The sequence below is a fragment of the Corvus moneduloides genome, chromosome 8 (genome assembly GCF_009650955.1).
Source record: "Corvus moneduloides isolate bCorMon1 chromosome 8, bCorMon1.pri, whole genome shotgun sequence".
Lineage (NCBI taxonomy): Eukaryota > Metazoa > Chordata > Aves > Passeriformes > Corvidae > Corvus > Corvus moneduloides.
Genome location: NC_045483.1, coordinates 7899857 through 7923634, shown reverse-complemented (window position 1 = coordinate 7923634; position 23778 = coordinate 7899857). Strand labels below are relative to the sequence as shown.

Here is a 23778-nt window from a genome sequence, read left to right as displayed (position 1 = left end):
TATCAAATCCTTTGAGAGTTATTCAAAGATAGCATTAAATCAAGAGTCTTGATCTTGCAGTGGAAGTGGAGGCCACTCACAGTCTAGCAAGCTACAATTTTGAAAGAGGAAGTAGGAAATAAGGTCTTACAATAGCGGGAAAAATCATTCCAGTGGTATCATAAACTACTGGAATGGTGAATGAGTCAAAAGAAGCACCTACAAAGAATTTAAGACCACTATTTTGACTGCTTGACTGATATTTACCATATTGTATTTGCAGCAATGATCTACAGCAGTATTTCTTCAGCAAGAATTTCTTGATCTTATCTTTCTACTTCATGACCAAATGCCATAAATTAAGGTGGGGTTTTTTTAAGGTCTTACGTGTCATGGGCTACTAAGAAAAGTCATTTTTCCAGCAGCTGAACTTTAAACACAAGTGTGGGATTTAAATTAATTTTAAATTAACTAGAGCATAATGTAAAGTCAAGATGGCCCTGGCCATCTCTGAGGATCTTCTGCTGCATTTTTAGCCATCAACACGGAGACTCTGTAATTCCTGGTATTAAAAATACATTAAATACTGCATCTAGACAGTTACTTCATGAGATCCCTGATTCTTCAGTTTCTGTAGAATGTAAACAACTATTAATAGTACATACTAGGAGGATGGTTGGTTTGGGTTTTTTAAGTGTAAACACTCCCTCAGCCTAGAGCAAAACTTAAGTTTCCTTTTATTTGTGTTGACGTTACCACTGTGGTATTTGTTTAATACACAGATTTACCACTGACACAAATCAATGACCAAAAAAAAAAAATCCCTTTTCCATGCAGCTCAGCTTCAAAATCCCTTCTGGTATTAACACTCTCTAGGCATCTTCAAGTTTTTTGGTCAGAGTTTTGCCTTGATTTGATTGAGAAATAGTTCTGCAATTAAGAATAGCTAAGCAACAATAAAAATAATTAAAAGAAACTAGGCAAGCCAGCCAACGTGTCAGGCTGTGTGAATAAAAACTGATTGATGAACTTCTTCAAGCAGCACTAAGCAAAATTTTCAGATGAATCAGTTAAAACAGGTGCTGATCACAACAGCGTTTATCAGTGGAAAACCTTATGTTGTAAACATATGTTGTGCATATTTTTAGACTGAAACTAGCTGGCAGCTCCCAGTTATTTCCATTTTAACTATGAATGAATTAGAAGATAATGCATCATTTTGTAGTGGTTTTCTGATTGAGTTTTCCCCCCAACATTTATGCTTTCTTTGAAATCCAGATCCTCACAGTCCTGTTCCTGGAGTCAATTAATTGATTCTGAATAAGGAAAAAATTTCAGTTCTCCTGCTGCTTACTGGGTTATCATCAGAATGAGGTCAAGCCTTCCACCTCAAAATAGACAGCTTACAAAGAGAATGAGGGGATCATTTTTCTAGAATGAGAAAAGCCAGCATGTGAAACTGATTAAAAATGGAAGTCAAACTAAACAACCTGTTTTCATTACCCACTTTAATAAAATGACAAACAATTATCTCTCTGTATATTAGATTTCAAGACAGCTTGACTCCCCTACTAACGCTAGGGAAGGGAAAGTGCAAACACCTACAGAGCAGCAGGGAGAAGAATCAATTGTCTCCCCTGTGCTTTCTCAGTGTGGCAATCAGAGTTTATCTACTAGGAGCCAGCAGGGAGATTTCCATCCCCATCCAGGAGATCACCAGCACCAACCAAAGCAGGCAGAGGTACAAGCAAGGCTTTCCCAGTTCTCAGTGTATCTGGTCAGGAATGGAGAACCAGAGATTCAGTGTAACCTCACTCTAATTAATCCCCACAGGACGAGGGGATCAAATATTCATTTGATTACATTCACATAATGATGTGGTGGTTTCCCACATCACAGCAGTATCATAGAATCAGAGAAACACAGAATCATTTAGGTTGGAAAGGACCTCCAGGATCATGGAGTCCAACTGTTAACTCAGCACTAACCATGTCCCCAAGTGCCGCCTATATGAATATACAGAAACAACAGATTTTAACCAAATGCTCAATGCTAACCAAATGCATACTCTGCTGGGATTAATTTATATGAATATAATAAAGAAAAAATATTTTTTAAATATTTTTTAGATTTTAAAAACAAAGTAAGAAAGAAATAAGGCAGGAAAAAAGAATTTTGCACACTTGATTCAGCACCCATTGAGAGAAAGAACAGAAATAAAACTGCTATATCTAAATCAACATTAGGTTAAGTGTTTGGTCTATGAAGACTAACTAGTAATGGAAAAAAACATAATTTTTTGTTGTTATAAAAAGTTAGTAGAAAACTTGGGTTGTATTTTTCTGTTGTTTTGTTGGGTTTTATTTAAGGTAAAGTGATGCTTTTCATAGATAGGTGTACACAATTCTTCAATATGTCTATCTGTACATTTTTTCATCTCCAGACCCGTAAAGGTAGATGATACCTGTTTTTAAGAGACAAGTATTGGATTAAACAATACAAAGAAGAAAACAGGACTTTACTTCTTCCACTTCTAACCCCTGAAATCAAATGGGCACCTCAAGGGTTTATTTATCTGTCCAAGCATTACAGAGAAAGCAACTACCCACACTTGAGTTACCAGGAAAGCTAAATATATTTTTTATATTTATGCCACCCTCCCCCACCTTTATTTGAGACTGTGGTATAAAAAAAGAGGAATGTTCACTAAGCAAACTAAGAGTTGCATGCCTCTTGGATGCAAAGAGCATTCACTTTGTATCACTCACCAGCAAAACTGTGCTGAATGTGCTTTCGGTGTGTAGAAGCAAAGTGCCTTGAGTCTCACCTCGTTGCAGGTTGCTACACGTTGGCACCCCGTGCTGCACAGTCATACCTGCAGCACCTCTGCACCAGGGAAAGGCACCACACACCAGCAACAGGAACTGAACACCCACCCCACCTGTCTGCTGTGTAGGGACAGCAGAAGTGACAGGTGGCTGCAGGACAGACAAGAATTTGTAGGTGTGCTCAGTCAGTAACACACAGATTGCAAAAGGCTTCGTCAGGTTAAACACCAAAGAAACCTCCCCTCAAAAGCACCCTAGCACTGACAGGTTATCAGCTTTTCATTCAAAGCATCAATTAGCAATACTCTGAACTCTTCTGCCACCTGCCACTACAGAACTCTAAAACCTCTTTTTGCAGAACTCACCCCACAGCAACAGCATGTTGTCATCATCTTTACCTAGATGGGAAACTTCAAAAGACAGCAGTGAATTATCTCTTACAAAAATACACAGGGAGCCAGAGCTGGATAAAATGCCTGTTTAATTCCACTGAGCTGTGCTCTGCTCCCTACATTCAGATATCCATTCCAGAGAAGCAGCACATGGGTACATGCACACACTGTTCAGCCAAGTAACAAAGTCCACTGTTCATAAAACACACCAGGCTGGAGGGAGGAGTTTAACTCTTAAATCAGTAAAGAAAAAGAAACTGAAATAAAGAAACTGCTTTTCTTATCAGAAAGATCCCAATTTCAGTCCAACAGAAGTTCCTCAGCCTGATTTCCCTCTGTAAATCCAAGAACCACTGTCCTGTAGATGGCTTAACCTGTCATTTATCATTAGAGATTTACATAGCAGAGCATTAGCCCAGGACAAACCTTTGCCGTTTGCAGAGCTCTGATGTATTTCTAGTTCCATTTGGGCTCGCAGGCAGTATTGCTCCTGCACCTCAAAAGCTACAGCCTCGCAGAGAACGGATGGCAAGCTGGAGGAACAAGTGAGAGCCTTCAGAGGTGGGTGGCTCACTCTATGGCTCCACTCCTACTATTTCCTGGGTTGAACAGCATGAAAGGGAGTGGCCCAAGCAGAATAGGTGTGTCTGTGTTCCCAAAAGTTTAAAGGAAGAGTAAGTATTTTCCTCTAGATATTATTCCATTACTAACTGAGACCTTGGTATGCTGTCTTTCAAACAGTGACGTCTTAATGTATTGACCATCTCAAAGCAGGTGATATTATTGATAACTTTCTTTTTCACACAAAAGGATCCTAACCAGAAGCCTTAAAGGTTGACTGCAAACGGAGTTGATTTTGTCCTGAGACTGTTTTTCTGTCTGTTTTACTCTGCATCTCATCTCCACTGCACTGCTGCTGTTTCATGGCTATATTGCACCTAAACAAAGGAGGAAGAGCCTGTGAAAGAAGCACTGTTATCCATTTTCACACACACTTGGAGCAGGGAAAGCTGAAGTCCCAGGCATCTTCCCGCTGTTCCCACAACACCCCTCCCGGACAGAGGCAATTAGGCTGACTGGTAAGTGCAGACTTCCAGGCATTTCCTTCTGCGCAGTTGCACATACCCAGAGACAAACTGTTCCTTGAGCAGCTGAATTAATGAATCTTTTTGCTTTGATTGATTTGCGTCCAACATCCTCAACACCCACCGGGTTTGCCGTACCTCCTTGTAACATCCTCTTGGCAATACCATTCCCAGAATTACTTCCAGTTCCTTTCCACTTGTCTGCTTTCCCAGTTCTTTCCATGTCCATTAAATCACCCATAGAACCCTTAAGCTGTCGTCTTTAACTGCTTCAGATTCTTTAATTTCTGCTTACACCTCCTGAGCCGCACATTCTCTTCTTTCACTCTTCTTCCCCTGTACCCATACTAATGGTTAGTACCTTAAAGTTCTGTTCCCCTGGAAGGAAGAGAGAGAGAAGACTGAAAGAGAAATTGTCTAATCCTCATCCTAGGAAATTTGAGTGAAAAGCAGCCAAACACAAGGTGCAGAAATGGACAACTTGCAACCTGAAGGCCTCTCTAGAACACACTTACTCTCCTCTGTATATTATTAGGGACTGAGAGATGCTGCTGAAACAAAATCCCACTTTATCATTGAGATTTCACTTTACATGACCAAAAAATATCACTTCTCTAAACATGAATGAAAAGATGCCAGAAACATATAAAAACTTTTGGGTTCTTGGTTGGGAACTGCTAAATATGACCAAATTTTGGCCAAGTACTTTTATTCCCTCCTTCAAACACTAAATCCTGCATTTCCTGGACTCCTGACTTCATTTTCCCCACAATGAATTGTCATCTTCTCAGCCAGCTTGTTAAAAATACACAGTCATTCAGATGCACAAATGTAAACACAGGCACAGAACCTGGTCTCTCTACCTTTATTCTCAGCCTGACATTGTTCTCCTTTGGTTTTATAAATTTTATTTGCTGCCAAATTAAGTGGAGTGCAGGACAGGGTGTTTACTCCATTTAGACTTTAACATGCCTGACTGAAAATGAATAGCTCATCAGAAACACTCTTTTCTTTCCATCCCCATTCTTCTTTTTAATAATCAAAGCACTCCACACTTTAATTAACATTACTAATCCTCTGACGTGATAAGCAGATACAATTATTCCTGTTCTACAGACAAAAACTTAAACTACTATATTCCCAGGAAGTGTTGACCACTAAAATTTATTTATTTTATTTACTCTGATCCTAGATACAACTGAGTATTGTGTTTCTGTCCCAGATAAAATGGTGAAAAGGAGCTCCATGGGTCCAGAAATAAGTCCTTCTGTCCTCTTTAAAAGACAAGTTCCTCAAGTTCACCAGCGTGGTTTCTTCAGTTGACCACATTTATGTATTTTTTGCTTAGGTGAAGAGGTGAAGAAGGAAGATGAAAGGATTCAATATACATCTCTACTTTGTACAAGTCATCACGTTCTCAGTAGCTCAGTATTATTAGTACCTACAACATTAGACACCATATTCAAGACAGGTACAAATATAAGTCATCTATATGGCCATTTACGTACATAAACATCACCTCTCTAATACATATGATTACATATTCACTTTCATTTATGTCAGTTAACTGACCATACCTTGTAGCTTTGTACACCATGATTGCTTCTCATTGTACAAGCTCTGAGTTCCATCTCAGGACCTTCTTCTTCCTAAAGCTGAAGGTTCAGTCTCCAGGCAATTCAGACTGTTTGAAATCTGCCAGTGTGCTGCCATAAACACTGTATGTTGTTCTCATGAAAAAAAGAACATGTAAATCTTGCCAAGTGACAAGACTTGGAAATACTGCAGTCTATTATGCTCAGCAGAGAGATGTTTTTGTTGGCTATTAAAGCTCAGCTGAGACTTTCTGGCTGTTAGTTCTCCATCAATTTCATCGGATTTAGTTTATTCCATCCTACACAGTTCTCAGGCTTATTGTAATTCCTACAAAGTGATTGAGAATAATCAATCCCTGTGCTGCAAGGGATACACAGAACTACACTGGTGCCAGAAAAACAAAAAAGACAACAGTGTTCTCCATGACTCCATCACACAAACCATCAATCTGACATTCCTTGAATTTAAAAGTTTGTTTGTACAGTATCCATTTTTTTACTTGCCTTTTTTTCCCCTCCAGACTTCATGTAATCCAAACAGAAGCTCCTGCATTCATAAACTACCTACTATCAGAAAAAACTATTAATCAAGAATGTTATCAGCCTCTTCAGAAAACCACAGATCCATGAATGGGCACATTCCCATGGCATCTAGTGGGAGACAGGCAAGGCATCATAATTTTTCCTTCAAGATTCAAAAGGAGTTCTTCCTAGATGACATTGGACCGTGTTAGCTCAGCCTGCTCCCTGGAAGACTTTATCTCTCTTGACATATTCTTTCCATGCTACAGATGAAGGAAACACTGGGCAAACTGAGTGATCTTTCCAGGACAACAAATCTCTGTGCCCAGCTTAGAGACTGAATCGAGGTCTCGTGAATCCCAACCCAAAGGTCCAGCCACCACACCTCCTGTTTAAAGAAAATTATTTATTAAAAAAAACAAACCACAGAAGGGGAAAAAAACACAAAACAACCAGGGACTTTAAAGGGTACCAGTAAGCTCTTACCAAAGGAAATGAACTTACCCTGTTCCCTCATAGCTTATCTCCTTACATGTTCTCACTTCAAGCCCCATGTAGTGGAAAATGCCCTTACACAGTCCCTGTGGGTGCCACAGCCTTTTCACCAGAGCTGGTTCATAAGTGGCAGCGCCACAATCAACACATCACTGGAGCAAAATCACATGCAGACTCTTCCTCACTATTTCAGCAAACAATTTCCCTCACCTCCCAATATAGGCTGACACTCCTGATTGCTGGTAATTCTTCTCATTTACAGTTTCCAGGAGTGATTCCTCCAGATTTTTTGCTCCATTCTTTGAAATTATTACATCAACGTCATTGTCTCTGCCTTGCAGCAGAAACAAATATACAATAACTTCCTCTGTGTTTGCACACAGCAATTATTTTCAAGTGTAACTGCTTAGAACAACTATTATGCCATGTCTCCTGTGCTCCAGAAAAATGAAACTTTACAGACATATAAAGTGTAGCCAAGCAAACACTCCTTTCTTGTGCATTTCTAATTTCATCCTAATTATAGCATTTTACATGCATTTATGTACCTTTCATCCTAGGGTATCCCAGAGCATTTTGTAAGCTGTCACACGGTTTTAAAAGGAGGCCTATATTAACCCAGAGCTACTCATGCCAGATATCTCTAGAATCCAGTGCAGCAGCCTGTAGATAAATTCATTATGAGAGAGACTGGGGCCAACGGCAGAACACTGAATCTCTGTAGTTAGATAAAGACCCTCCCTCCCCCTTCAGACATCATTTGAAATTCTTGCATATCAGTTTCATTTGATGATCTCAATGTTTTAAAAACATTAATTAACTTGTACAGTATTTTAATTAGTTAAGGCATAAACAAAGATCTAAAACCTGCAACAGGAAGTGCTTAAGGGAAAAAGCTTTAGAACAAGGGCAAATACTCAGAGATCCTTCTAGATTCTCTCTCACATTGCAAAAAAATGCTGATTCAGCTTTCGACTACCTCCAGATCAGTGTTTAACAGCTACTAATGCACCTATTTTCCACATTTTTTCTAATTCCTTTTGGAATATGTCCATGCTTTTTATTAATCTACACTCTGAAGCAGTGAGCTCCATTCTGTATTCTAGTGCTGTATGAAGAAATGCTTCCAAAACAGTTTTTGGTTTGATTTGATTGAGGCCAAAATTCTTATAACCTCAGGAAAAAGAAAAAAAAATCAAAAATTCTCAACATGCTTTTTCTGCACAAAGATTCTACAATATTTTATCATGTCTCTCAACAGTGCTCAGTTTTACAGGTAAATAAACATAGGAACTAATTTTTTTCCAGCAAAATAATCTGAAACAAGGCTTCACATCTGCAAGAATACAAGCTGCTTATTTTTAGATGCCTAATTTTAGGCAGCTCATTTTAAAAATTCCACCCATACAGATGCCAAGTTATTTTCCGAGGTCACAAACTGAGGCAGTGACAACCCTGATGAAAAAGCCCAGGCATCCTTCTCCTCACAGTCATTATCAGAAGGCAAAGAGAAGGGGTAAATTGCACACTCCCCAACATATCCACGCAGGAAGGAAGGAGACTGAGTCAATTCTACTGGGATTTCAATCTACGCTTGTTAGAAATACAGATATTCCAGTCGGGAGACACTGAGCTTTAAATAGCTCCTAGACTAAAATGGCAGCCTTCTATTACATTTCATTTCAAGATTTCCTTAACAACTTGCCTTTTCCTAAGTTAAGCTAAGTGTTTGTAAAGCCACAACATGTAACATGTAACCTTCCTCTGCTTTTCCATGCTCAAAGGTAGCTTGGAAACTTGCTGATACTGATTGCTTTCCCCTGACCTGGCTTTTAATTCAGGCGCCAGGCAACGGATCACAAATGGATAACATGAAGATAAAATATTTGGCAGACAATCGACTGTCACACGCTTTCTGTTGCCAAGAAACAAAACAGGATGTATTAGAATTATCTCATTAATTAACTTTTCTGTAATTCTATTTTTTATTGGCATCTTGTTGGTTAAGCAAATGGTTTTTCTTTCAGAAGGAAAGCGTGTGAAGCCTAAACAGGTACTTTTAATACATCAGAGGCTGGCATTTAACAGATCTTTACAATAAATAACTTTGGGCCAGATCCTCAGCTAGTTATAGTTGATTTTGCTTCCTAATACTAAAACAAACCCCTTTATTTTTGAAAAATATTAGGTTAGTGGAGGGATCAGTTTACATCAGCTCACAATCTGAATCCTAATTTTCTGCCATCTTTTTTTCTTCAGCTTCAGGGAGTTACTAAATGATTTATTACAAGACTGAAATGATCTGTTGTTTCATTAATTGCTTTTAAAAAGTTGAGTGCAGATTTTTTTGAATGCTCCTAACTTTGATACATGTTAGCTGCAACTGTGATCCACTTGCCAAACAATCCTCCTGGAAAATAAAATTATCCAGATTCTGTCAGTGGCAGAATAATGTTTACATCCTTAATTGTTTTCCAAGGAGAACTCAACCTTTCAAGAAGTCAGCTAAGACCTAAATGAAAGGCCTGGCTGAGGGATTAATTCGCAATGAGTAATAGCTGTAACGATCGTCAGACAACAAAAAATTGGTCTTTATTACATTAAAATAAAGCCTAGGTCTGTAAGCACTGTCCATGAAAAAAAGCTTACTGATGCTCCCACAGGTATTTTGCACATGTGAATATTTGCTACAGCAAGTTAAACCAGACCAGAAATGCTGAATACTTCTTTTAGTATACACCACTATGAGCACAGCATAGTTTTGAAAAAGACAATTTAAACAGTGCCTCCACTGTTTTCTTTAATGTCAGTGAAAACTTTTCTTATGCCCTGAATATTGTTAAGAGTGAGGCAGGGTTCTGTTTATGCTCTGCAAAGAGATGCAGAAAAACAGGGAAGTAAAGCCGGCTTTCTCTATAAATCCTCTGTGAAAATGTAGACATTTCTAGCCCACGGCATAAGCAGCGATAGGCAAAAGTCAATATTGCAAATGTTCTTCTTCAGCCTTAACAAAGGCGGCATAATCTGTGTCAGGATTTTTAGTACAATACATCACCCACAACTGTCAGCTCAGGGGCTCCTCAGGCTGTGACATGATACACCAGGGGGTGAGCAGTACTCAGTGTTGTGGGTTCCTGAGACTGTGCCCATCCTCAGCAGTCAGCCTCCCACATGGCATGGCAGGAGTCTTAAAAATGGAAGTTTATTTAACTTAACGGTGTCTCTGTGACATTACATCCTTTGCAAGAATGAAAAGAGTATGCTAATGTAATCTCTAAAGTGAAGAGTTCACTGTTCTTTTGTGTAAGAAAATGAGGTGTGGGACTGAGAAGAAAAGTGTCATACCGAGAGGGAAGGAATGGATGCAACTTCCCAGTGTATCACATCTGTCTGTCAGCAACCATAGACTGTAACATCCCACAACTCCCTACAGAACCTGATGGAGTTCCAGCTTAACTTGATCAGCTTCTGTAAGACGTTGTATAGTGAGGTAGGAACTGGACTCTTCTCCCAAGTAACAGACAATAGGACAAGAGGAAATGGCCTCAAGCTGTGCCAGGGAAGGTTTCAGCTGGAGATTAGGAAAAGGTTCTCCACTGACAGAGTTGTCAAGCACTGGAACAGGCTGCCCAGGGAAAGGGTGCAGTCAGTGACCCTGGAGGTATTTAACAGATCTGTAGATGTGGCACCTGGGGACGTGGTTTAGTGGTGGATGTGCCAGTGCTGGATTAACAGCTGGACTTGATGATCTTAAATGTCCTTTCCAACATAAATGACTCTATGATTCTATGTAACGTTTACAAGTTCCATGAGAAAGCTGGTGTAGGGATTTAACTTTCCTCTAGCTCCTATACTAAATTTATTTATGGGGTGTTCATAAACTTCTTTTGTCACAACTTCATTCATTATTTAAAACAGCTCTTTCTTCTCCCTTCACAAGTATCATACACTTTTTTGATGTATGGCCTGACAGGTGTATTTCTCCTTGACTAAACTAAAGCAACGCATCCCTGTTTAGAGACCTACCCATCACCATCCTGTCATCAACGAAGGCATCAGAATTCTTCTCTACAGTCATTCACACCCCAGTAAACTCAAACTTTACAGCAAAAATCCTTCTTCTTAGTCCCCAAGCACATAAAGGTCTCTTTCTAGGTAAAATTGAATTTCAACCAATTGCTAGAATCCACAAGACAGTTTTTGCTTGGTTTAAGTACAGATGCAATATGTTGGGAAAATTAAAAAATGAGAACAAATGAACAGTACAGTCCAACAGAAAAAAGAAGTTGCCTCTTTAATAACTTGGAATTGCTTAGATAGATCACAAATACATCTGAAGACCAAGGCTCAAAAATGTGCTAGAAGGGAAACATCTCAAACAGTTACAGGTTTTTATAGTCCTACATTTGCTTTAAGTATATAGCACTGTTAATAGATAAGAATACTGGAAGAATTCAAATAATGCCTTATAACTTTTTTTTCTTTGCTGCAAGGCAATTTTTATATCAGCCTGTTGGATTATGTTAAAAATGTTTTCATTAAATTTTTACCACCACTGGTATTTCTACATATGAGATGTGACTCTAGACTAAGAAATTTCTTTCTTTCAGTGGGATTAAAGCAAGGTGATAAAGAAACCTAAACAAAAGGAGTTTTTACAACCATAAATTTAACATATGTCTCATTAATAGGCTCAGTGGAAATATCAGTAGTGAGTAAATAATGTTGGGGGGCAGTGTTGTCTGTTTATTTTGGTTGTTCCTCCTATTTTGCTAGGGTAAGCAGAGAAAACGGGAAATGTGAATGTAACAGACCTCAGGAGTATCTGCACTCAGTTATTTAACAAATAAGCAGTAAAGTTAAACAGTAGAAATATGCAGGATTAAGAAAACTGATAGCAGAATTAAAACTGATAGAGGTTGTTAAGGCAGAAGAAAGGAAGATTTATTCTACTTTTAACTCACATTCACAGGCTTTTATACCTGCATGTTTTCTTTAGAAGTAGGGCAATGGCAGTTGCTTCTAGTTAAAACACACAAGGGACTCCTCAAAGACTCAGTGGTTCTATTTATTTATTTAGCACCTGTGCTTCAAAGGACAGCAAATGAGAACCATGTCCGCTGTTACCTGCCATATCTAAGCAGCAATTCCACATTGCTATTCCTGTTTCTCAGTGCCCCATGCATTATAAACCACACACTCGGAGCACAGAGAGCTCATCTGAGTGCAACTCCTTATTCCATTCTGCCCAAATTTTCTGCTACAGCAAGCAGAAATCTGTCAAGGACTTACACGTGGGACAAGAGACCAAAAATATTGAAATTCATGTGGACCATCACTCATTTGTCAGGCCATTCACCACAAGGAGGACAGAGATTAAAAGGAAGAGTCCTGACAAGCAAGAGCAATGGAGGGGGATGGAGAAGGAGAATCATTGCTTACGTGAATGCTGAAACTCCTGTGATGTGAGATCCTACCTCATGGCTTGTGCTTGCTTTTACAAGCAGCCCACTGATAGCCCTACTGTCACTTAAGATATGAGCAAGAATGGTAAGATTTCAGCCTAAAAAAAGTACAGCCTGTGCCTACTGAGTGCAGACCACAGTGTGCAGGTCGGATTGCTGAAGGGCAGGAGCCCCTGCATTCAGCAGTCTACTGTCATCAGATTCCTAGAGCCTCAAAAGAGAATCACAGTGTAAATCCAGCTGGAAGGGACCTCTGGAAGTCTCTAGCTCAAGCTTCTGCCCAAAGCAGGGCTAGTTCCAAAACTTGATGAGGTTGCTCAGGGCCTTTTTCCATCGATGTCTGAAAATCTGCAGAGATTGTACAGCTCTTCTGTGCAATCTTATCAAGGATTTGGACACATGCATTGTGAACAAAGATTTCCTTCTATTTAGTTGGAATTTCTCTTGGTGCACTTTGTGACTGCTGTTTTCCACCCTTCCACTATGCCCCAAGGAGAGTGTGGGAAGGGGTTTATACAGAAAACATGATCCACTCTGGTAGTTGAAACCATCAATTGTACCTGCCCTTAGCATTCTCTTCCCCAGGCCTACACAAAGCCAGTGCCTTCAGCTTTTCCGTGTAGGTCCCAAGCTCCAGATCCCTAATCAGCACTCTGCTGCAGTTGCTCATTTGTCAGCATCTTTTTTGCATAGGAGGGTGAGTGTAAAACTGGAAAAAATTGGAAACTATTCCAGAGGAAGTCCTCAGTGCTGAACATAGAGGAGCAATCACTTCCCCTATCTGCCAGCTATGTTCTGCCAAATCTTGTAAATCTTACTCTACTCTGCAGCAAGCTTTCAGTGTCACCAGGACACACTGTTGACTCACATTCCTGCCCCTCAGGACCTGCCAGTCTTTTTCTGCAGAGATGCCACCCGGCCAGCGGCTCCCAGAACAGCAACCACATCCAATGTGCAAGACTGCCACTGTCTTTGCCATCACACATTCCTTGCTGGCCCATTCTTCCAGATTGTTGAAGTCCCTCAGAACGGCAGTCCTGCTCTTCCTGCAGTGCCCTGACTGTTTCTCCCAACCTGATGTCACACGTGAACGTGCTTAGGGGACATTCTGCCCAACCACCGAGGCCACTGATGAAAATGTTGGACAGAGCAGCTCCAGCATCATGCCCTTAAGTACCCTGCTTGTCACAGGCTGTTAGCTGGACACTGATGCTTTAAGCCTGAAGGTCTAACCAGTTTTCCACAAACTGTGCAGTCCACCCATCTGGTCCATAATCCCCAGTTTGACTATGATTATGCTCTGTGATATCGATTTCTTTGTGCAGTGGCTGGGAGAATAGTGAACACACATCTCAAATTTGCCTCCCTGCTACACACCAAAGTCCAGGCAGAAATGGAAACAATCTACACTTGTGTCACCAGCTGAGAATTCCTCCCTGTCCCCTGTATTACTACAATAACTTACTCCTTCTGTCCATCTTTTTCCTATTATATTCACTGAAGGGATACCAGCAAGGCCTTTTAACACCTCGTTCTCCTGTTATTAATTAATCTGCTCTCCTGCAAAGAACAGAAGCAGCTAAGATGTGGTCTGTTCTTTCCATTTAAAGAATGCACTGTTATAGTCAGCCATCCATCCCAGATGAATCAGAAAACAATTCTACCCTTCAGCCTCTGAGAACCCTTGGAACAATATTAAGAAGAAAAATTAATATGAGCAAATGAAATTTAGATGGCATTTAACTGAGCACTTAGTCAGCAGTTTATGTACACTGGTGACACCCACACACCAATTCTATTAATTTTTATCATGAGTTTCACATTTGCTCCATGACAAATCAAAAGTGAATAAAACCCCACCCAACAAATAGCTGGCCTTTTAGCAGGCTGTTTATGTGCACTAAAGGGATCAGAAGCCGCACTCAAGGTCAGCTGTGCTGCCAAAGCAGGCAGTTCAAAATAAATTCCACCTGGAGTACCTGTCTGCCATCAGCAGTGGGAAAGGCTGGATCACACATTCCTTAAAGACATCTGCAATGGAAACATAAATCCTTTGTTCCACTCTGAGCAACTGTGCTTTTTATGTAGACACCTTTACATGGATCACATATTCTCGGAAGCTCAGTTTCCAGATAACTTTATTACACTGTCACTAATTTTTCCAGCTTGGAACTATTTTCAGCTTCAGATTAAAAGCTATTTTTAAACTTAAACCCTGGCAAGAAAATTATCCTGGTGGTATCTGGGCTAAATTTATTATTACAATTCTTTTTTCATCAATCTAAAATACTAAAATAATAAGAAACTATGGTGTTATCTAACAATGAATAAAAACAAAAACTAAAGAAATCAAAGCCCTTAAATGTTCTATAGTCTTGGACTCCACACTTAAGAGAGGTCATTTTATATCAAAGATATGAGACTTCATTCTCCTCATCTCTAGGCCACTCATACCTTATTCTAAGAGGAACCACAATATGTTAAGAACTGTCTTTTAAAATCTCCCTCTGATCTGGCCATACCAAACCCCCCCCACATTTCCTAGTCATCTGTGTCAGCAAACATAGACATACTCTTCACTATGATCATTAATTAATTTGCAAAGCAGAAATTCCTGGAAATCTAGGATGGAAGTCTCATTTTCCAAAAAGTCACATTTAGCAAATTTGAGAGTACAAGCAGCTTCCAAACTAAACAAATGAGTTGGGTCATCACAGAAGTCATTCTTACTGTTCTTCAATTATAACCACATAAGAAAATCAAAAATCTAATCCTGGAAATAATCAGCAGTACCTCCAGCCCAGTATGCATTTTACATTGTCAGAAATTAAAAAACACTGCTCTTCTATGCAAATGATGTTTCTTTTGGGTAAAGATACACCAAAATCAGGAGAAAAAAAAGCCTAAGTGTTTCTGTCCCATTGAAGTTGTTTAAAAAATAAAAAACTTCTAGCATATAATACAGTTAAAGCAGATGATAAATCCTGAATATCTAGAAGAGACTGCTTCCTGCTCAATTCTGCCATACCAGAGCACATGCTCCTTTCCAACACAAACACACACACCCAAATGTGAAGGCATCTTCTCATAAATTTAAATACACATTATGAATAAAACCACCATAAGGCAAGCTGACAGGAGACAAGTTGGGAATACCTTGGAAATATTTTAAATAGCTCCAGTGCCTTGGAGAGGTAATTAACTGTCCTGTCTTAGAACTAAATAATACAGAAGCTGAAATGAATATTTCAGAACTGCCTGCAGTGAAACTCTTATTTGCAGCTCAGAATAAAGAAGTTCTATTTAAGGAAAAATCTACTTGAGGGGAGGATGGCTCCAAATCTTTCCTTAAATGAATTTTCACTTAAACTTCTTGTGTAAGTCCCATTACCCTCTGGAGCAGTAAGGTCTCTGCAGACAAATACCCACAGACTGACAAACAAACCTGCATTGTTGCCTGTCCAAGTGACCTCCAGGTTATGTCCCTGGTTGCCCCACTGGGGTTAGAACACAGCACTGTGTTCCCTGGTGACGGTATCTATTCCAGAACTGGGGACAAATGCCTCCGCCTTCCAAACACGTGAGCGAAGATCTGTGTGTCCTCAGAACAGCACGAGAATCACCTCCAGAAGCCCTGCCATGCTCCAGGAGAACTCTGGGAAACGAGAGGCGTGAGCCAGGCTGGCCCACTGCTGGCACACAGCAGCTGCTGACAGCTGGCCACCACAGCTGGGCACCGCGGGCACAGGAACGGCTTCACAGCCTGCACCGACTCCAGCTCCTGGACAGCATCCACACAGAGCTCTGCAAGGGCTCAGCCTTTAGCCTGGCATAGCCTGGCTTCACAAGCAAGGCACCAAGGTATCAGAGCACTTGATGGCTTTGTGGCGCCTCTGACAACAGAGAGCAGCTCTTTAGTTGTGACCCTAATGCACCATCTCATTGCAGCAGACCTCAGATCTCTCAGATCCACGGCAGTACTATTGTGGAAACAATCGATTCAATAGCAAGGGACTAAGACTCTTGGGAAGTCAGTGCACTTAGCAACAGAGAAGCCAAAAAAAAAAAAAAAAATCACCTCTGCATATCCCTCACAACTACCCCATAAAAGCAGAGGCCCTTTCCAGGCAGCTCTGAGTATAAAAGAGATCTCCTATGATGCTGAATTAGTGCCTGTGACCAGCACAAGCCTTTAAAAATACCCTATGACAGGGCCCTGAATTTGAAGAGATGTTCAAACAAAAATCCTTCTTCAACCAGCAGAGAAAGGAGCCTGTCAGAATATTCTTAATTTTTCCATGTGGCAGAGTGGCACAGGCACAGCATAAGAGTGGTATTCAAGCTGTAATTTAGAGAGCAAACATAACAAACAGCTCAGAGCAGTTCCCATGCACTCATCCTTTCCTCCTTTTTTACAGCCTTCCTGAATTTAAAGGGAGACACAGCTTTTTTTAAAACAATCTTGGCTGAGTCACTAATAAGAACAACAGCAACAACAAAAAATTACACGCTGGGACTAACTGGCAAGATCTGGCAGTACAGGAGGCCCTCAAGGCACAGAGCCAGACAGCTGGAGCTCACTGGCCAGGTGGTGCATTCGTTCCTTGGGGAACCTGGCATTAGTCTCACCCAGCAGCTGAACCACAGAATAATTCTGGCTTAAGTGTTGGAAAAAGTGTTTAAAGACTTGCTCTCTCAGCTGTGGGTGAAGGTGGCATACATCAGAGCCAGGGTAAAGCAAATGTAAATTACTGCACTGGGAGTAGGAGGTAGGCAAAATGTACCAGATTTAGAATGAGTCCTTAGTCCCTGATGCAGGCTTGAGGCAATGGTTTCCCACAGAGGAGAAACTTGGACACTGGGGACATGGCCCACTGGGATGCTGCAGTGGGTCCCTCTTCACAATCATTACCTACCGTGGCACTGAGGATGTAGACAGGCAGAATTATTTTTGAATGCTGGCAGTCTTTACACACAGACTGTAATGGGTTTTGTGCCTGCAGACATTTCAGAAAATTAATTCAAATTAACTTCTGAAATGGATTACAGAAACTACTTCAAAGCCTTTTGTGGACACTCTCATTCATAAATAAGAGTGACCTTTATCAATTTCAGTTAGCTCATTACAAGAATAAATTAAGATCAATCAGAGGCCCTTTAACTCTGAATTAACTTCTTTATTTAATTTGGATTAATTGTTCCTATGTCTCTCCATCAGACCGTGTCAAACTATGAGGCTGGAGAACAAATGGAAAGAAACAAACATTCCTGCAATATCTTCCTGGTCATTACACTAAGCCCCCTGTAACATAACATGTTCCCACATAAGGCTGTTACATTCTTGCTTCTAACACCAAAGTAACTGTGGGCTGTAAAACTCACTGTTTTGGATAAAGGGAAAATATCCTAGTAATATCTGAAAATGATACATAGGCATTGATTGTCTGGACACACCACTTGCATTGTTTCATTCATATATTTTAGCTTCTTCTCTAGGGCCCTGACATCCACAAAAGTTCTGAGCACATATAACTCCCCCAGAAGGACTCAGGCCAATGACAGGAGTAGCAAACAACTGGTAAATCTGTCGTATTTCAAATCCTTCTGTCATCCCACCTCACTGTTCCCCAAATCCCATTGCCAGAGAGCTGTTTTTGTATTGGTGACTATACTGATGCACGTGGGACAGCACAGCCAGGTACCATCTGCAATTACAGCGGTACAGAAAAGTGTAGTATTTCCCACAAATATTTGGCAGCTTTAAAGCCTTGTGTACTCCAGAAAAGCACCCCTTGGAATAGCTAGGGGCAGCTTTTCTCCCACCCCCAGTCCCCTGAGGTTAGGTTATGGCTGGAGGTCAGCGAGCAATGAGGAACACAGGGTGCCAGGAGTGCCAGGGTCCCACTCCCTCGCATCAGAAAAAGCAGCAGAAGCAAATGACGCATCTGTCAGGCCTCGCTCCAAAGGCAATCGCGCCGGAATGCTGTGGATGCTGCCAACTGTGATTTGAGCTGCACTCGACAGCCCTCAGCTTCTCCTCAAGTGCAGATTATGTACAGAGACTACTGAAGGAGCTCAAAGCAATGAACCAAAACACCCTGCATTTTACACAAGTCTTCAGAGCTGGAAATAGGCTCAAGGATCTGGTAGCAGTCGCTGAGCACTGAGGCTTTTCCTCATAACCAGGGTCACCCACTACCTCACTTGTGGACAGGAATAACTTGTTTTGACAGATTTACTGCTCTTGCCATTTCCCCTGAAACCTTCAATGAAGTTTTTATGAACCATTTCCTTCAAACACCCTTTCACGAGTTGACAATGCAAGGAAGTTACATTTGCAGAGTGGAACAAAGTCAGACAGATGGGAGGCGAAGCAAGCTGAAAAGAAACTCATGCTGCTTGCCAAGCATCTTCCTAATATTTTCCACAACAAGCTGTAAGCAGTATTCCCCACTTTCTCAAATGTCACATCTTCCCTAAGATCACGATTTTTAAGTCACCTTCTACTCTCTTACTGCATTACTAAATGAACAGAATTAATCAGACAACCTTTTTGCCAAATTGGAGGAAGAGCTTTGTTATATGTGACAAGACTCTGTATTTATCTCTTATGTACCTAAAGCAATGAGCACTGGAGAAACTGAGCAGCATTCCACCGATCCAGCCAGTGTGACATTGACTTCCTAAAGAAAATCAGCCCAGTGGTAGTGTGTTAACTGAAGGCTTCACCAGTTACTTTGAAATTCAGATGAGCATAAACCTTTGGGACTCCAGAGACTGAGCTGTACTGTCAGTGAAACCTGAAACAGCACAAACCGAGGCGAGTTTGTCCCTGTGTTGCCACCTATTCAGTTACTATGGGTTTGCAATATGCATGCACGAGGAGGGTGTGTGAGGGGAGGGGGTTACCACGATTCTCTCTGTGTGTCTTTAGCATTGCTCACTACGTGTTGTTGTGGAAGTGCCAACATTACCAGCACACAGCTACAAGCAGAAAGGCAGCAGGAGTGAAGTAGGAAAGAGCAAGGAGGAGGCGGTAATGAAATGCCTGCAGTGACATCCAAGATGTCTGAGCTCAAATCCCACCTGTGTCAGAATTCTTGAAGAATCTTGGGCACACCATGAAAAAATGTTAAAATGAATGTGCACTGGAAAATAATGGTTGTTTCTAGTTGCCTTAGGTCTAACACTAAGACTGACAAAAACCTATAAATACTTAAAGTGCTTTGTCTTCTTTAATTGTAGGTTTCCTGAAAGCTCTTATGTAACACTCATGCAGGAGATGGAAGAGGAACAGACCAGACTTTATGCTGCCTTACAGAATACATGCCAGCCATCCACACTGTCCTCTGCATTATGCATATAACACCATTTGTCCCAAACAATTCAAAGAACTTTACAACCTTTAGAGGACTATGAAGTAGGCTGGCACAAAGTCCTGACACACAGAACTCCCACTTTGGTGAGCAGGAGGGGTTCCACATTCAGACTGTTGGATAGGACTTGCCAACGCAGTATTGCCAGAGGCAAATCCAGACTTTGAGAGCACAGCAGATTATCTGAAGCCTGTGAACTTCATCCTGTGATTAAAAGAATTACTTTTAACTGTGAACAACTTATTCGCTTTGTTTTACTGTCCATCTACGTTTTGTAATAGAATGGAAAGAGGTCCAATACTGACTTTCAGAAACATGTCTGTACTCCTATCCTCTTCAAGACAAAAAAACCTGAAGACAGACCAGGGAGAAAAAGCAGAGTTGAAGAGGTGTAAAAACAGAAGTGACCTGTCAGTTTTCTGAGTGTTCTACTTCCAAGTCCACAGCCTAATGAAGACAGGCTCAAGGAAGGCAGCCTTGTGCGGGACGGCTTCTACCAGTAAAATTGTAAAAAAACAACAGGAAACAAACTGGTGAATGCAGTAACTGTATAAGCAAACTGTAACACTTAAGACTAGAAGCTGTTTATTACATGGGATACAACTTCTTGCACCACTGAGACAAGAAGTGGAAAGTACCATAATTAAGTAACCAGCCTATTAACTCTATTAAGTAACTTACTCACTGATACATCTAAAGATATAGCAAGCAGGTAGATGTGGATTATGAAGACAAAAAACAATTAAGGCATTATAAATTGATCTCGGATCTCTGAAATTGTTTCAGGAACTTCAATGCAGTCAGAATCTTGATTTCACATGGTATTAACCAGCACCTTCCCAAGGAGCTCACTGCTGCACTGCAATGTATAATTGACAAATATCCAATGCCAATATAATTGATAGGCCAAGAATCTGTCATATTCCTTCCTCACAGAACTTCCCTGATGAGAGCTGGAAACAAAAAGCTAAAAGTAATATATTCTGTGTAATGGAATGAATTTTATGTCTTCCTTTCCCTACCACATCTGTTTATTCCTGTACATAAGTGTGTGTTTCTACATTGTCAACGGGCAAGCAAACACTTGTTACAAGTGCTGCTTCCAGACTGACTGGCTTTGGTACACCACTACTTTACCATAACTTTCTCCTCTTGAAAAGACTAAACAAGGAAGGAAAGAAGCAAGCCTGGGGAAAGTAAAATGCTATTTGTCACCATGGGGCCTCAAGAGAAAACAGTTTTATTTTCTTCTACTCTGTTCCATCAGTAATTTGCTAGAAGTCTCAAACTCTAAAAGCTCTTCTAAGCACATACTTATCACCTTCACTGGAAAAAAGGGAGGTGGTGGGGTACATCTGCATTAAGGAAAAGACATGTGACAGTGCTCCTCCTTTCACCTTATCAGCAGGCAGCAAGTGTTCAGGTAAAGCTGATAAGGAACCCTGCTCAAGGGTACAGATTCATTTTAGGATATTTCTGAGAGACAGTTTCAGTTGAATAGGAATTATTTATTCAGATAAAAAAGGCTTGTGGGAACCCAGAGTGCAGAGAATATTTCTCTGCCTGTTTTGAAGGATTTCACCCCCCTGAACAACACTGGTTTTGACCTCTGTCCTTGGAAAAAACTGCCTACTCTTAGAGAAGAATTAGAAACTACACTGGTGTAAATTAGGTGGTAGACTACTTTTTAAGATTGTCACAGGTTGAAAATTTTAGGGGTTTTGGGTTTGTTAATGTAGTAAATAGATAAAAGCAAAAACATCAAAATGGAGGATTGTTGTTTTCTCCAAACCTTCTTCTTCTTCTTCTTCTTCTTCTTCTTCTTCTTCTTCTTCTTCTTCTACTACTCCATATTCTGCCGTAAAAGTAGTTTGGGATGATTGGACAAAGAATTCCGCAGTTCCTGGCTGTGTTACTAAATAATTGGTAGAAAAGTAAAAATAATGTACGTTTTTAGCAACCATTGGTTGATTTACCTTTAAAAAGGCGATGTAATCTTGATAATTCTGCTTTCTCCTGCATTCTCTGCTTTGTGCTATGTCTGGGTCACACTAGTGACTCTGTTTCTCTGATAAGACCTCATAAACAACTATCTGGAAGCAGCGAAGGCTGAGAGTCCCGTTTGTCTCTCGAACTCCTGGCAAGGACTTTGAAAGATCACTCCCATCAGGAGAGGCATAATTACGGCAAAGTTAGTGTCAAAGACTGACCAGAACAGATACATAGTCCATACCTCTTTAAAGTATTTGGTTTAAACTGCTTTTTCTGTAAATCAACCTTTTTACAGGACTGGATGAGAAGTGTGCCTAGAAAGCTCACCGAGTCAAACACCATATTCACATTTCTGAGGCTCTTCATGATACTGCTCAAAACAGACAAGGCAGTGTGGTAAAGGAACAAGACAGGGACAGCAACAGAAATGGAAAACAGAATTACCAGGCAAATAACTGAATCTCTTGCTTTATCTGATTAAAGACGGTCTCTGTGTAATCTCTCAAAAACCAAATTCTAACTATCTGAAATTTGCACCCAAAAAATACAGTACTCAAATTTACTAGGTACCCTAAAAAAATTAGCCAAATATTTTTCAAAGTCTTTTTTAAGGAACAGAAAGGACTCACCCTCCCCATTCCATTCCTGTTAAATCAACACTCAAGATAAAAGCCTCACATTTGGACAGAAAAATAATTTGAGAGTATTTACTTAAACACTTCAGTACTCCATCTTTTTCATTTGTAAAATGCCACTCTACTCCCTTACAACTTCATATAGCACTGTCACTGAAGGATCCAATTACCAGAGTACCCAAATTTGTTTAAACCAGCTTTCAGTAGTATAATCTAAATCCTGAGAAATACCCTGAAATCTCTGGAGAAAATAGACACAGGCTTATCCATATTGTCCCAGCCCCATGCTGTACTATTATACACATATCAGAGCCACACACTTGATGGCAGCTACGTGCTTCAGTAGCAGTGGATTAAAGCAAGTTGCATTTCTTCTAATTAAAAGACACAATTTTTAAAATGAGAGAGAAGTCAGAGCCATCAACAATGGTAAGTTAGTTGTGAATGGAAGAAAAGTGATGCTAACAACCATCTAATCCTCCTCCCTGTTACAGGCATCCTGGGAACTCTGCAGGGCAACAGCAAGGGAATTATAACAGCAGAAAGTAAAGTCTTATAAATCTGGCATTAGACTTGTAAATCTTCGCTCATCAGGTGAGTTTTCCAGACATGATAAAATAACATTAGGCACTACACACACAAAGCCTCATAAGGACTATCTGCCCAATTTTACTTGACAGCTGAGAGCAGGGGAATTCTCCTAAATCCTTCTGGTTTTCTGTTTCTTAGCTGACCCCATCAACTTGCCTATTTACCACCTCTTTCTCCTATAAAAATTGTAAAGTTTTACCTTGGCTTCTTCTGCCATTTTTAAAAACTTAATTGTGTAGCAAAACACAGATGTCTACTCTTTCTGTTTGATTTTTAAATGGCAGTAACACTTTATAGGTTTCAAAACAAAAAGATTAAATTATTAAACACATCATTCCTGTAACTCTCAGGCTTTTGAACTTTCAAAATGGAAAAGAAGATTTTCTGCAGTAAATCTTCCATTTAAAAAAATACTGCATGAAGATTACTCTCTTTTAAATAAGCAAGTTGTTGTTGTTTTTTTAATTTGTAGGGCTATGGAGTCCTTGCTGCAAAGAATCTAGAAAAGTCTGGGCCTCTTTCAGGTATGACTTTGATGATTACTCAGAAGCATAAAATAAAGAGGGCAGAAGTGATGCAAGATCTAAAACAAAAAAAACACTTTCAAAAGATAAAATACCTTCCTAATGTCAGTCTCATCTACCACCTAACCATGCAGCTTCTGTACAGTCTGCCTTTTGCCAAATCCCTTTTATAACTACTAAAGGAAATGCTATTCATTTGCATACAGCTGCAAAAATAAAGAAGGTAAGCTTCTTACTCTCATTTGAATATGAAATATAACACAATGGTTTAGGAAAACAGAATCTCAATATTTTTAAAA

The 23778-nt window shown here is 40.2% G+C and overlaps 1 protein-coding gene across 2 annotated transcripts in view; it reads right to left on the bottom strand.

Annotated features, from left to right (window-relative positions):
• ABLIM1 (actin binding LIM protein 1) overlaps positions 1 to 23778 on the bottom strand; it is a 188066-nt gene that overhangs the window by 135185 nt on the left and 29103 nt on the right. The window contains exon 1 of one of the 2 annotated variants that reach the window (XM_032115903.1): positions 3626 to 3779. The exons of the other annotated variant lie outside the window; for it this stretch is intronic. Coding sequence (XP_031971794.1) covers positions 3626 to 3665 — 40 coding nt within the window. The 5' untranslated portion in view covers positions 3666 to 3779. Of the gene's footprint in view, positions 1 to 3625; positions 3780 to 23778 lie in introns of those variants that run through there. 2 annotated transcript variants of the gene reach the window in all.